We start from the raw sequence: 13,209 nt of genomic DNA, 5'->3' as shown, positions 1-13,209 counted from the left end.
GCTATGTTGTGCTATGTTGTACTATGTTGTACTATGTTGTGCTATGGTGTGCTATGTTGTACTATGTTGTGCTATGTTGTACTATGTTGTACTATGTTGTACTATGGTGTGCTATGTTGTGCTATGGTGTGCTATGTTGTGCTATGGTGTGCTATGTTGTACTATGGTGTGCTATGTTGTGCTATGTTGTGCTATGTTGTACTATGTTGTACTATGCTATGCTATGTTGTGCTATGTTGTACTATGGTGTGCTATGTTGTACTATGTTGTACTATGTTGTGCTATGTTGTACTATGTTGTACTATGGTGTGCTATGTTGTACTGTGTTGTACTATGTTGTGCTATGTTGTACTATGTTGTGCTATGTTGTGCTATGTTGTACTATGTTGTGCTATGTTGTACTATGTTGTGCTATGTTGTACTATGTTGTACTATGTTGTGCTATGTTGTACTATGTTGTGCTATGTTGTGCTATGTTGTACTATGTTGTGCTATGTTGTACTATGTTGTACTATGTTGTGCTATGTACTATGTTGTGCTATGTTGTACTATGTTGTGCTATGCTGTGCTATGTTGTACTATGTTGTACTATGTTGTGCTATGTTGTGCTATGGTGTGCTATGTTGTGCTATGTTGTACTATGGTGTGTTATGTTGTGCTATGTTGTACTGTGGTGTGGTATGTTGTGCTATGTTGTACTATGGTGTGTTATGTTGTACTATGGTGTGCTATGTTGTGCTATGTTGTACTATGGTGTGTTATGTTGTACTATGGTGTGCTATGTTGTGCTATGGTGTGCTACAATGTGCTATGTTGTACTATGGTGTGCTATGTTGTGCTATGCTGTACTATGGTGTGCTACAATGTGCTATGTTGTACTATGGTGTGCTATGTTGTGCTATGTTGTACTATGGTGTGCTATGTTGTGCTATGTTGTACTATGGTGTGTTATGTTGTACTATGGTGTGTTATGTTGTACTATGGTGTGCTACAATGTGCTATGTTGTACTATGGTGTGCTATGTTGTACTATGGTATGCTACAATGTGCTATGTTGTACTATGGTGTGCTATGTTGTGCTATGCTGTACTATGGTGTGCTATGTTGTGCTATGTTGTGCTATGGTGTGCTATGTTGTGCTATGTTGTACTGTGATGTGCTATGTTGTGCTATGTTGTACTATGGTGTGTTATGTTGTACTATGGTGTGCTATGTTGAGCTATGTTGTACTATGGTGTGCTATGTTGTGCTATGTTGTGCTATGTTGTACTATGTTGTGCTATGCTATGCTATGTTGTGCTATGTTGTACTATGGTGTGCTATGTTGTACTATGTTGTACTATGTTGTGCTATGTTGTGCTATGTTGTACTATGTTGTACTATGGTGTGCTATGTTGTACTGTGTTGTACTATGTTGTGCTATGTTGTACTATGTTGTGCTATGTTGTGCTATGTTGTAATATGTTGTGCTATGTTGTACTATGTTGTGCTATGTTGTACTATGTTGTACTATGTTGTGCTATTTTGTACTATGTTGTGCTATGTTGTACTATGTTGTGCTATGTTGTGCTATGTTGTACTATGTTGTACTATGTTGTGCTATGTACTATGTTGTGCTATGTTGTACTATGTTGTGCTATGCTGTGCTATGTTGTACTATGTTGTACTATGTTGTGCTATGTTGTGCTATGGTGTGCTATGTTGTGCTATGTTGTACTATGGTGTGTTATGTTGTGCTATGTTGTACTGTGGTGTGGTATGTTGTGCTATGTTGTACTATGGTGTGTTATGTTGTACTATGGTGTGCTATGTTGTGCTATGTTGTACTATGGTGTGTTATGTTGTACTATGGTGTGCTATGTTGTGCTATGGTGTGCTACAATGTGCTATGTTGTACTATGGTGTGCTATGTTGTGCTATGCTGTACTATGGTGTGCTACAATGTGCTATGTTGTACTATGGTGTGCTATGTTGTGCTATGTTGTACTATGGTGTGCTATGTTGTGCTATGTTGTACTATGGTGTGTTATGTTGTACTATGGTGTGTTATGTTGTACTATGGTGTGCTACAATGTGCTATGTTGTACTATGGTGTGCTATGTTGTACTATGGTATGCTACAATGTGCTATGTTGTACTATGGTGTGCTATGTTGTGCTATGCTGTACTATGGTGTGCTATGTTGTGCTATGTTGTGCTATGGTGTGCTATGTTGTGCTATGTTGTACTGTGATGTGCTATGTTGTGCTATGTTGTACTATGGTGTGTTATGTTGTACTATGGTGTGCTATGTTGAGCTATGTTGTACTATGGTGTGCTATGTTGTGCTATGTTGTGCTATGGTGTGCTATGTTGTGCTATGTTGTACTGTGGTGTGCTATGTTGTGCTATGTTGTACTATGGTGTGTTATGTTGTACTATGGTGTGCTATGTTGTGCTATGTTGTACTATGGTGTGCTATGTTGTGCTATGTTGTACTATGGTGTGCTATGTTGTGCTATATTTTACTATGTTGGGCTATATTTTTCTCCACTTGCTCTTGGGTTCTCTTCTTGTTCTCCACTTGTTCTTCAGTTCTCTTCTTGTTCTCCACTTGTTCTTCAGTTCTCTTCTTGTTCTCCACTTGCTCTTGAGTTCTCTTCCTGTTCTCCACTTGTTCTTCAGTTCTCTTCTTGTTCTCCACTTGCTCTTGAGTTCTCTTCTTGTTCTCCACTTGTTCTTCAGTTCTCTTCTTGTTCTCCACTTGTTCTTCAGTTCTCTTCTTGTTCTCCAGTTCAGCTGTTCTACTTTACCTGTTATAACATATACAAAATTAAACTCGATTCTGAATATAAAAACGGTATACTATACCGTCAGATTTATAAGACAAATATGTGAGTTACGTATCTTTATTCCGAAACGTTTCGCTCTTCAGGAGCGTGATAAAGCTCCTGAAGAGCGAAACGTTGCCACAATAAAATGTCACATTAGTTACACTTGTGTCCTTTTACTTAACATATTATCGGTAATTCTTCAGTCGAGTACAAAGGAGTTAGCAGAAGACGAAATCATCAGTCCATCAGCCTTGAAGACGTAGGTTTGAGGTGATCAGTCCTTCAGTCTGGAACAATATGAAATTGAAGCAACAGTATGGAGGCTTATGTACTGTCAGAGGTGAGGTGCAGTCCACTAGTAGAAGACAATGTAATCACTCAGAAGTCAGGTCAGTCTCAAATCCATCTATTCTCACTTGAAAAAAGTCGTGTTGTAGTGTCAGTGCAACACAACGGTATCTTGGTACAGAGAACACCAACACAACGGTATCTTGGTACAGAGAACACCAACACAACGGTATCTTGGTACAGACAACACCAACACAACGGTATCTTGGTACAGAGAACACCAACACAACGGTATCTTGGTACAGACAACACCAACACAACGGTATCTTGGTACAGAGAACATCAACACAACGGTATCTTGGTACAGACAACACCAACACAACGGTATCTTGGTACAGAGAACACCAACACAACGGTATCTTGGTACAGACAACACCAACACAACGGTATCTTGGTACAGAGAACACCAACACAACGGTATCTTGGTACAGACAACACCAACACAACGGTATCTTGGTACAGAGAACACCAACACAACGGTATCTTGGTACAGAGAACACCAACACAACGGTATCTTGGTACAGAGAACACCAACACAACGGTATCTTGGTACAGACAACACCAACACAACGGTATCTTGGTACAGACAACACCAACACAACGGTATCTTGGTACAGAGAACACCGTGGACAACTTTCTCAAGTAGAATGACTAGATGTGAGACTGACCTGTCATCTCAGTGATTACATTCTTCTTCTAGTGGACTGCGCCTCACCTCTGACAGTACGTAAGTCTCCATACTGTTGCTTTAACTTCACATTGTTCCAGACTGAGGGACTGATCACCTCAAAACTTCGTCTTCAAGGCTGATGGACTGATTACATCGTCTTCTGCTGCCTCCTCTGTACTTGACTGAAGAAGTCTACTGTGAAGGCGAATGGTGGAATGATGATGTAAAGAGAGTAGTAAGGGAGAAAAAGTTAGCATATGAGAAGTTTTTACAAAGTAGAAGTGATGCAAGGAGGGAAGAGTATATGGAGAAAAAGAGAGAGGTTAAGAGAGTGGTGAAGCAATGTAAAAAGAGAGCAAATGAGAGAGTGGGTGAGATGTTATCAACAAATTTTGTTGAAAATAAGAAAAAGTTTTGGAGTGAGATTAACAAGTTAAGAAAGCCTAGAGAACAAATGGATTTGTCAGTTAAAAATAGGAGAGGAGAGTTATTAAATGGAGAGTTAGAGGTATTGGGAAGATGGAGGGAATATTTTGAGGAATTGTTAAATGTTGATGAAGATAGGGAAGCTGTGATTTCGTGTATAGGGCAAGGAGGAATAACATCTTGTAGGAGTGAGGAAGAGCCAGTTGTGAGTGTGGGGGAAGTTCGTGAGGCAGTAGGTAAAATGAAAGGGGGTAAGGCAGCCGGGATTGATGGGATAAAGATAGAAATGTTAAAAGCAGGTGGGGATATAGTTTTGGAGTGGTTGGTGCAATTATTTAATAAATGTATGGAAGAGGGTAAGGTACCTAGGGATTGGCAGAGAGCATGCATAGTTCCTTTGTATAAAGGCAAAGGGGATAAAAGAGAGTGCAAAAATTATAGGGGGATAAGTCTGTTGAGTGTACCTGGTAAAGTGTATGGTAGAGTTATAATTGAAAGAATTAAGAGTAAGACGGAGAATAGGATAGCAGATGAACAAGGAGGCTTTAGGAAAGGTAGGGGGTGTGTGGACCAGGTGTTTACAGTGAAACATATAAGTGAACAGTATTTAGATAAGGCTAAAGAGGTCTTTGTGGCATTTATGGATTTGGAAAAGGCGTATGACAGGGTGGATAGGGGGGCAATGTGGCAGATGTTGCAAGTGTATGGTGTAGGAGGTAGGTTACTGAAAGCAGTGAAGAGTTTTTACGAGGATAGTGAGGCTCAAGTTAGAGTATGTAGGAAAGAGGGAAATTTTTTCCCAGTAAAAGTAGGCCTTAGACAAGGATGTGTGATGTCACCGTGGTTGTTTAATATATTTATAGATGGGGTTGTAAGAGAAGTAAATGCGAGGGTCTTGGCAAGAGGCGTGGAGTTAAAAGATAAAGAATCACACACAAAGTGGGAGTTGTCACAGCTGCTCTTTGCTGATGACACTGTGCTCTTGGGAGATTCTGAAGAGAAGCTGCAGAGATTGGTGGATGAATTTGGTAGGGTGTGCAAAAGAAGAAAATTAAAGGTGAATACAGGAAAGAGTAAGGTTATGAGGATAACAAAAAGATTAGGTGATGAAAGATTGAATATCAGATTGGAGGGAGAGAGTATGGAGGAGGTGAACGTATTCAGATATTTGGGAGTGGACGTGTCAGCGGATGGGTCTATGAAAGATGAGGTGAATCATAGAATTGATGAGGGAAAAAGAGTGAGTGGTGCACTTAGGAGTCTGTGGAGACAAAGAACTTTGTCCTTGGAGGCAAAGAGGGGAATGTATGAGAGTATAGTTTTACCAACGCTCTTATATGGGTGTGAAGCGTGGGTGATGAATGTTGCAGCGAGGAGAAGGCTGGAGGCAGTGGAGATGTCATGTCTGAGGGCAATGTGTGGTGTGAATATAATGCAGAGAATTCGTAGTTTGGAAGTTAGGAGGAGGTGCGGGATTACCAAAACTGTTGTCCAGAGGGCTGAGGAAGGGTTGTTGAGGTGGTTCGGACATGTAGAGAGAATGGAGCGAAACAGAATGACTTCAAGAGTGTATCAGTCTGTAGTGGAAGGAAGGCGGGGTAGGGGTCGGCCTAGGAAGGGTTGGAGGGAGGGGGTAAAGGAGGTTTTGTGTGCGAGGGGCTTGGACTTCCAGCAGGCATGCGTGAGCGTGTTTGATAGGAGTGAATGGAGACAAATGGTTTTTAATACTTGACGTGCTGTTGGAGTGTGAGCAAAGTAACATTTATGAAGGGATTCAGGGAAACCGGCAGGCCGGACTTGAGTCCTGGAGATGGGAAGTACAGTGCCTGCACTCTGAAGGAGGGGTGTTAATGTTGCAGTTTAAAAACTGTAGTGTAAAGCACCCTTCTGGCAAGACAGTGATGGAGTGAATGATGGTGAAAGTTTTTCTTTTTCGGGCCACCCTGCCTTGGTGGGAATCGGCCAGTGTGATAATAGAATAGAAATAGAACTGTTGCATATGTATCTTATTTATCAAAATCCATTCAATTATTATTTTTATTATCAACGAGAAATTAAAATGGAAGATAATAATAATAATAATAATAATAATAATAATAATAATAATAATAATAATAATAATAATAATAATAATAATAATAATAATAATTAATAATAATAATAATAATAATAATAATAATAATAATAATAATAATATTTTTGAAACAAATGATGTTTCAGGGATCTTTTAGATAACTTACCATCCCCAGCCCAGACCAGCCAGAGCAAATGGTCCGGCTAGACCATACAGTCCACCCATGTTGTAGTAACCGCCTCTCACTCCGTACAGACTACCAAGACCGTAGGTACTGTATCCGTACATGCTGAAATAAGGTGAAAGTTTAGGAAGCAGGTTCATGTAAGCAGGTACTTTGTGTAGATAGGTATTTGTGTGTGCGTGGGAAGGTACGTGTGTGTAAGTAGGTACTCGTGTGTGGGTAGGTACAATCAATATGATTTCTCTCATGAACGACCCTCCAAAACTATGTCAGTATGAAAGTTAAGACACATGTACAATATCTGGATATCTTTATTGTAGACGTTTCGCCATCCAGTGGCTTTATCAATACAGATTCTAGGACATAATTAGAAGACAATAGAACTATACACAAAAGATGAGGTAATCAGTCCCTCAGCCTTGGAGTTAGTGTTCACAGCATCGTGGTGGAGGAGAATCTGGAGCAAAGGCAAGAAGACTGGCGGTTATACTGTATAGGCGTCAGTGGATAGGGACGGGCAGCAGACGAGGACATAGTCACTGGTAGGCGGGATTCCCCAGTGGAAGTAGGTCCTACCCAAAGGGATGAGTTAGTTGTAGCAGCCGTGAAGAGGACATCTACAAGACCTTCACGGCCGGTGATCTGGTGGCTAAAGCTCCCGCTTCACACACGGAGGGCCCGGGTTCGATTCCCGGCGGGTGGAAATTCCGACACGTTTCCTTACACCTGTTGTCCTGTTCACTTAGCAGCAAATAGGTACCTGGGTGTTAGTCGACTGGTGTGGGTCGCATCCTGGGGGACAAGATTAAGGACCCCAATGGAAATAAGTTAGACAGTCCTCGATGACGCACTGACTTTCTTGGGTTATCCTGGGTGGCTAACCCTCCGGGGTTAAAAATCCGAACGAAATCTTATCTTATCTTATCTTCTTATCCCTTTGGGTAGGACCTACTTCCACTGGGGAATCCCGCCTACCAGTGACTATGCCCTCGTCTGCTGCCCGTCCCTATCCACTGACGCCTATATAACCGCCAGTCTTCTTGCCTTTGTTCTGTTCTGTTTTGCTCCAGATTCTCCTCCACCACGATGCTGTGAACACTAACTCCAAGGCTGAGGGACTGATTACCTCATCTTTTGTGTATAGTTCTATTGTCTTCTAATTATGTCCTAGAATCTGTATTGATAAAGTCACTGGATGGCGAAACGTCTACAATAAAGATATCCAGATGTACATGTGTCTTAACTTTCATATTGTCGGTATTTTATACATTTCTTGCACAATATGTCAGTATATGAAAAAAAATATGTGACATAATCCTAACTCCACTGGACTTTGAAAAAGCCATTGACAACATGACCATGCACTCATGGCCATGAGTACATATCTATGAGCTCGTGGTCATGCACTCTGTCCCAGGTCCAGACTCGTGGAACTCTGTGTTCATCGTGAACTACAAGAAACGCTTTTTTGTACTTTATGTGTGCTATGAAGACGGAGTCCGAACATGGGTGTCAACATGACTCACGAAACTGTATTGACACGATTGCAAACACACCATACCTGTGGTGTATAAATATACCTAGTTGGATGAATCTTATTGTAACCAGTTGGCCCAGTGTCTAACGCGTCGGTCTGGAGTTTTATGACTCTCTGATCGCGGGTTCTAACCCCACCCGTGGGATGGTTTATGGGTGTCAACCCACAGTAGTAGTAGTAATGTTAGCAGTAGTAGTAGTAGAAAAGGAAAACATTAATAGTGGTAGATGTTGCAAATTTTTATGGATGGAATTTGGAAAGAGTAAGATAATGAGGGTAACAAACAAGTTAGATAACGAAAGATTGGATAAGAGACTGAAAAAAGGAGTATAGAGGAAGTGAATGTGTTAAGATATTAGGGAGTGAACTTATCAGTGGGTGGGTCTACGAAAGCCCAGGTGAATCATAGAATTAATGGAAGAAAAAGATGAGTGGTCACTGAGGCATCTGTCAACACAAAGAACGTTATCCATGGAAGCAAAAATGGGAATGTATGAGAGTATAGTGATACCAACACTTTTATGAGTGTGAAACATGGGTTTTTAACGTTGCAGTTGTGAGGAGGCTGAAGGCGGTGGAGATGACGTGTCTGAGGGCAGTGTGTGGTGTAAATATTATGCAGAGAAATCGTAGCTTTCAGATTAAAAGGAGTTGCTGGGTTACCAAGAATATAATTGAGAAGGTTGGGTAAGGATTGTTGAGGTGAGTTGGACAAGTAGAATGGCTGGAGTGGACAGAGCTCTGTGTAGGTTGTAATAAATCCTTACTGTACCCCAGATATTAAAATAAAGCTTCGCTGTGCCAAGGGCATCACTCTACCATGCCAGGGAGAAAGCACAGATCTTACACAACCACCCCAATGGTAACAAAACAACGACCCAATGGTAACAAAACAACGACCCTAATGAAAATAAGTCAAGGACCCCAATGGAAATAAGTCAAGGACCCCAATGGAAATAAGTCAGTCTGACTGACTTTTTCTGGGTTATCCTACAGAGTGATTTACATTGTGTATGATAATTATACTTACCTGTACCTGTACCTAAATTAACTTATTAACTCACCTTCCGTAATGGCTTCTGAAACCCAGTCCGCCCAACCCAGGTACACCCAGACCCAGTCCTCCAAAGCCAAGTCCGCCCAAGCCAAGTCCGCCCAAGCCTAGTCCACCCAGTCCAATCCCGAAGAATGGCTCAGCTTTAGCTTCAGCTTCAGGCTTGGCGACAGCTTCTGGTAGAGCTGCAGCTTGAAGTAAGCTGACCAGACAAGATATCACAGTCAGCGCCATCTGTTGAGGGCAAGAATCACTCTTTATTATTATTGCTAAGAGGCTTTTAATCTAAGGAATTGGAACTGTGGTCTTCTCTGAGTCCAGCGACTGATTACCTCTCATCAGGGTTTAGCGCTTCCTCTCACATAAATGATAATAACTGACTTAATAATTTGTTTGTATAGTTATACACTTATATTCTGTTATATACTGTTATACACTGTTATATACTGTTATACACTGTTATACACTGTTATACACTGTTATACACTCTTATACACTGTTATACAGACACAGTCACACAGTTATACTGACAGTTATACACTGTTATAGTCATACTGTTATACACTGTTATACAAGAACATTTAAGGAAGAACAGAGGTCTTGTTCACCAGTTTCAAAATTGTTCAGTTTTTAGCTGAGCTGGAAATTGAAATTGATCAAATGTTGAAAGCAAGAGAGACACGGTAACCCCCCCCAGGCCTGTGTGTGTGTGTGTGTGTGTGTGTGTGTGTGTATGTGTGTGTGTGTGTGATTTCTGTTTTACACAAATACACACAAAAAACAAGAGAGAGAGAGAGAGAGAGAGATGGGTAGACTGTAAGGATGCTTTCGATACAATAGCACACACTAGAGACTGGTTGAAAAGTTAGAGGAACAAGCAGGAATAACAGGGAAAGTACCGCAATGGATCAGGGAATACCTGACAGAAATGATACAAAGATACTAGGTGACGAGGTGTCAGAGTGGGTGCATGTGACTAGGGGGGTTCCACAAGGGTCAGTCCTACGTCCGGTGCTGTTCCTGGTATATATGAATGGCATGACGGAAAGGGTAGAGTCAGAGGTGTCCTTGTTGGCAGACGATGTGAAACTAATGCGAAGAATTCAGTCGGATGAGGATCAGGCAGGACTACAAAGCGATCTGGACAGGCTGCAAGCCTGGTCCAGAAACTGGCTCCTGGAGTTTAACCTTACCAAGTGCAAAGTTATGAAGCTTGAGGAAGGTCAACGAAGACCGCAGACAGAGTACAGGCTTGGGGTCCAAAGACTCCAAACCTCAGTCAAGGAAAAGGATCTTGGGGTGAGTATAATACCGAAGACATCGCCTGAGGCACACATTAACTAGATAACTGCTGCAGCATATGGGCGTCTGGCAAACCTGAGAATAGCGTTCCGATATCTCAGTAAGGAATCGTTCAAGATTCTGTACACTGTGTACGTCAGATCCATACTGGAGTATGCAGCACCAGCTTGAAACCCACACCTGGACAAGCATGTCAAGAAATTAGAGAAAGTGCAAAGGTTTGCAACAAGGCTAGTTCCAGAGGAAAGGGAAATGTCCTACGAGGAAGGATTAAGGGAAATCGGCCTGACGACACTAGAGGACAGGAGGGTCAGGGGAGACATGATAACGACATACAAAATACTGCATGGAATAGACAAGGTGGACAGAGACAGGATGTTCCAGAGATGGGACACAGAAACAAGGAGTCACAAATGGAAGCTGAAGACTCAGATGAGTCAAAGGGATGTTAGGAAGTATTTCTTCAGCCACAGAGTTGTTAGGAAGTGGAATAGTCTGGCAAGCGATATAATGGAGGCAGGAACCATACATAGTTTTAAAATGAGGTATGATAAAGCTCATGGAGCAGGGAGAGAGTGACCTAGTAACGACCAGTGAAGAGGCTGGCCCAGGAGCTGTGACTCGATCCCTGCAACCACAAATATTTGAGTACACACACACACGCACATACCACAGTAAACAGGTGATATCACAATATGCAAAATAACCACAATAAAAAATAGTGAATTTTCAAGAACTTTCGTGACTTCTCACATCATCAAGGCACTGTAAAAATAGCAGAACAAGAGGGTGAGATATCACCTCACACACGACCTGACGCCTGACCCAGCACGCCCACCATCACTATTTTTGTAAAACTTACACACAGTACACAATATACAATGTAAATTACTCTTATTACTTGCCAGGACACGCAGGAGAAACATCCTGGAGGTTTTGGCGAGAACCACAAGAAAGGTTATGGCGAGAACCACAAGAAAGGTTATGGCGGGAACTACAGAGGTTATGGCGGGAACTACAGAGGTTATGGCGGGAACTACAGAGGTTATGGCGGGAACTACAGAGGTTATGGCGGGAACTACAGAGGTTATGGCGGGAACTACAGAGGTTATGGCGGGAACTACAGAGGTTATGGCGGGAACTACAGAGGTTATGGCGGGAACTACAGAGGTTATGGCGGGAACTACAGAGGTTATGGCGGGAACTACAGAGGTTATGGCGGGAACTACAGAGGTTATGGCGGGAACTACAGAGGTTACAGCGGGAACCACAAGAGAGTTTATGGTGGGAGGTGTTGTTGGGAAGAAGTTGTGGCGGGAAGTTAGTAAGAGAGAGAGAGAGACAGTGCTTTATATATGTATCTTACCTCCCTCACCTGACACATTATTATTCTCTTACTTTCTTTATCACCTTCACTTTCACCTGTGACTTCCTCAGACTGGTGACAAGACTTGTGTCTGCTGTAGTTACCACTGGTGGGTCGAGGCTGCTGTACCTCCTGTGTCTGCTGTAGTTACCACTGGTGGGTCGAGGCTGCTGTACCTACTGTGTCTGCTGTAGTTACCACTGGTGGGTCGAGGCTGCTGTACCTACTGCGTCTGCTGTAGTTACCACTGATGATTCGAGGCTGCTGTACCTCCTGCGTCTGCTGTAGTTACTACTGTTGGGTCGAGGCTGCTGTACCTCCTGCGTCTGCTGTAGTTACTACTGTTGGGTCGAGGCTGCTGTACCTACTGCGTCTGCTGTAGTTACCACTGATGATTCGAGGCTGCTGTACCTACTGCGTCTGCTGTAGTTACTACTGGTGGGTCGAGGCTGCTGTACCTACTGCGTCTGCTGTAGTTACCACTGATGATTCGAGGCTGCTGTACCTCCTGCGTCTGCTGTAGTTACTACTGTTGGGTCGAGGCTGCTGTACCTCCTGCGTCTGCTGTAGTTACTACTGTTGGGTCGAGGCTGCTGTACCTACTGCGTCTGCTGTAGTTACCACTGATGATTCGAGGCTGCTGTACCTCCTGTGTCTGCTGTAGTTACCACTGATGATTCGAGGCTGCTCTACCTCCTGTGTCTGCTGTAGTTACTACTGTTGGGTCGAGGCTGCTGTACCTCCTGTGTCTGCTGTAGTTACCACTGATGATTCGAGGCTGTTGTATCTCCTGTGTCTGCTGTAGTTACCACTGATGATTCGAGGCTGTTGTATCTCCTGTGTCTGCTGTAGTTACCACTGATGATTCGAGGCTGTTGTATCTCCTGTGTCTGCTGTAGTTACCACTGATGATTCGAGGCTGTTGTACCTCCTGTGTCTGCTGTAGTTACCACTGATGATTCGAGGCTGCTCTACCTCATGTGTCTGCTGTAGTTACTACTGTTGGGTCGAGGATGCTGCACCTCCTGTGTCTGCTGTAGTTACCACTGGTGGGTCGAGGCTGTTGTATCTCCTGTGTCTGCTGTAGTTACCACTGATGATTCGAGGCTGTTGTATCTCCTGTGTCTGCTGTAGTTACCACTGATGATTCGAGGCTGTTGTATCTCCTGTGTCTGCTGTAGTTACCACTGATGATTCGAGGCTGTTGTACCTCCTGTGTCTGCTGTAGTTACCACTGATGATTCGAGGCTGCTCTACCTCATGTGTCTGCTGTAGTTACTACTGTTGGGTCGAGGATGCTGCACCTCCTGTGTCTGCTGTAGTTACCACTGGTGGGTCGAGGCTGCTCTACCTCTTGTGTCTGCTGTAGTTACCACTGGTAATTCGAGGCTGCTCTACCTCCTGTGTCTGCTGTAGTTACCACTGGTGGGTCATAAT

The 13,209-nt window shown here is 42.9% G+C and overlaps 1 protein-coding gene across 2 annotated transcripts; it reads right to left on the bottom strand.

Annotated features, from left to right (window-relative positions):
* Nucleotides 1-1,371: 1,371 nt before the first annotated feature.
* On the bottom strand, nt 1,372-11,722 carry LOC138855273 (lamprin 1.8-10-like). 2 transcript variants are annotated; one of them, XM_070103782.1, is made up of 4 exons: nt 11,312-11,722; nt 9,115-9,338; nt 6,496-6,618; nt 1,372-2,790 (listed from the first exon to the last, which is right to left on the bottom strand). In XM_070103782.1, exons 1-4 carry the CDS (start codon nt 11,330-11,332, stop codon nt 2,787-2,789), a joined length of 372 nt encoding a protein of 123 aa, XP_069959883.1. In that variant the 5' UTR covers nt 11,333-11,722; the 3' UTR covers nt 1,372-2,786. The 2 variants fall into 2 exon arrangements, with proteins under 2 accessions (XP_069959883.1, XP_069959882.1); XM_070103781.1 differs by lacking the exon at nt 1,372-2,790 and adding an exon at nt 3,104-4,024.
* Nucleotides 11,723-13,209: the final 1,487 nt, after the last annotated feature.

The sequence above is a fragment of the Cherax quadricarinatus genome, chromosome 88, assembly GCF_038502225.1.
Source record: "Cherax quadricarinatus isolate ZL_2023a chromosome 88, ASM3850222v1, whole genome shotgun sequence".
NCBI classification, from domain to species: domain Eukaryota; kingdom Metazoa; phylum Arthropoda; class Malacostraca; order Decapoda; family Parastacidae; genus Cherax; species Cherax quadricarinatus.
Note: the sequence above shows the minus strand (reverse complement) of the source record. Positions and strands in the feature narration are given on the sequence as shown.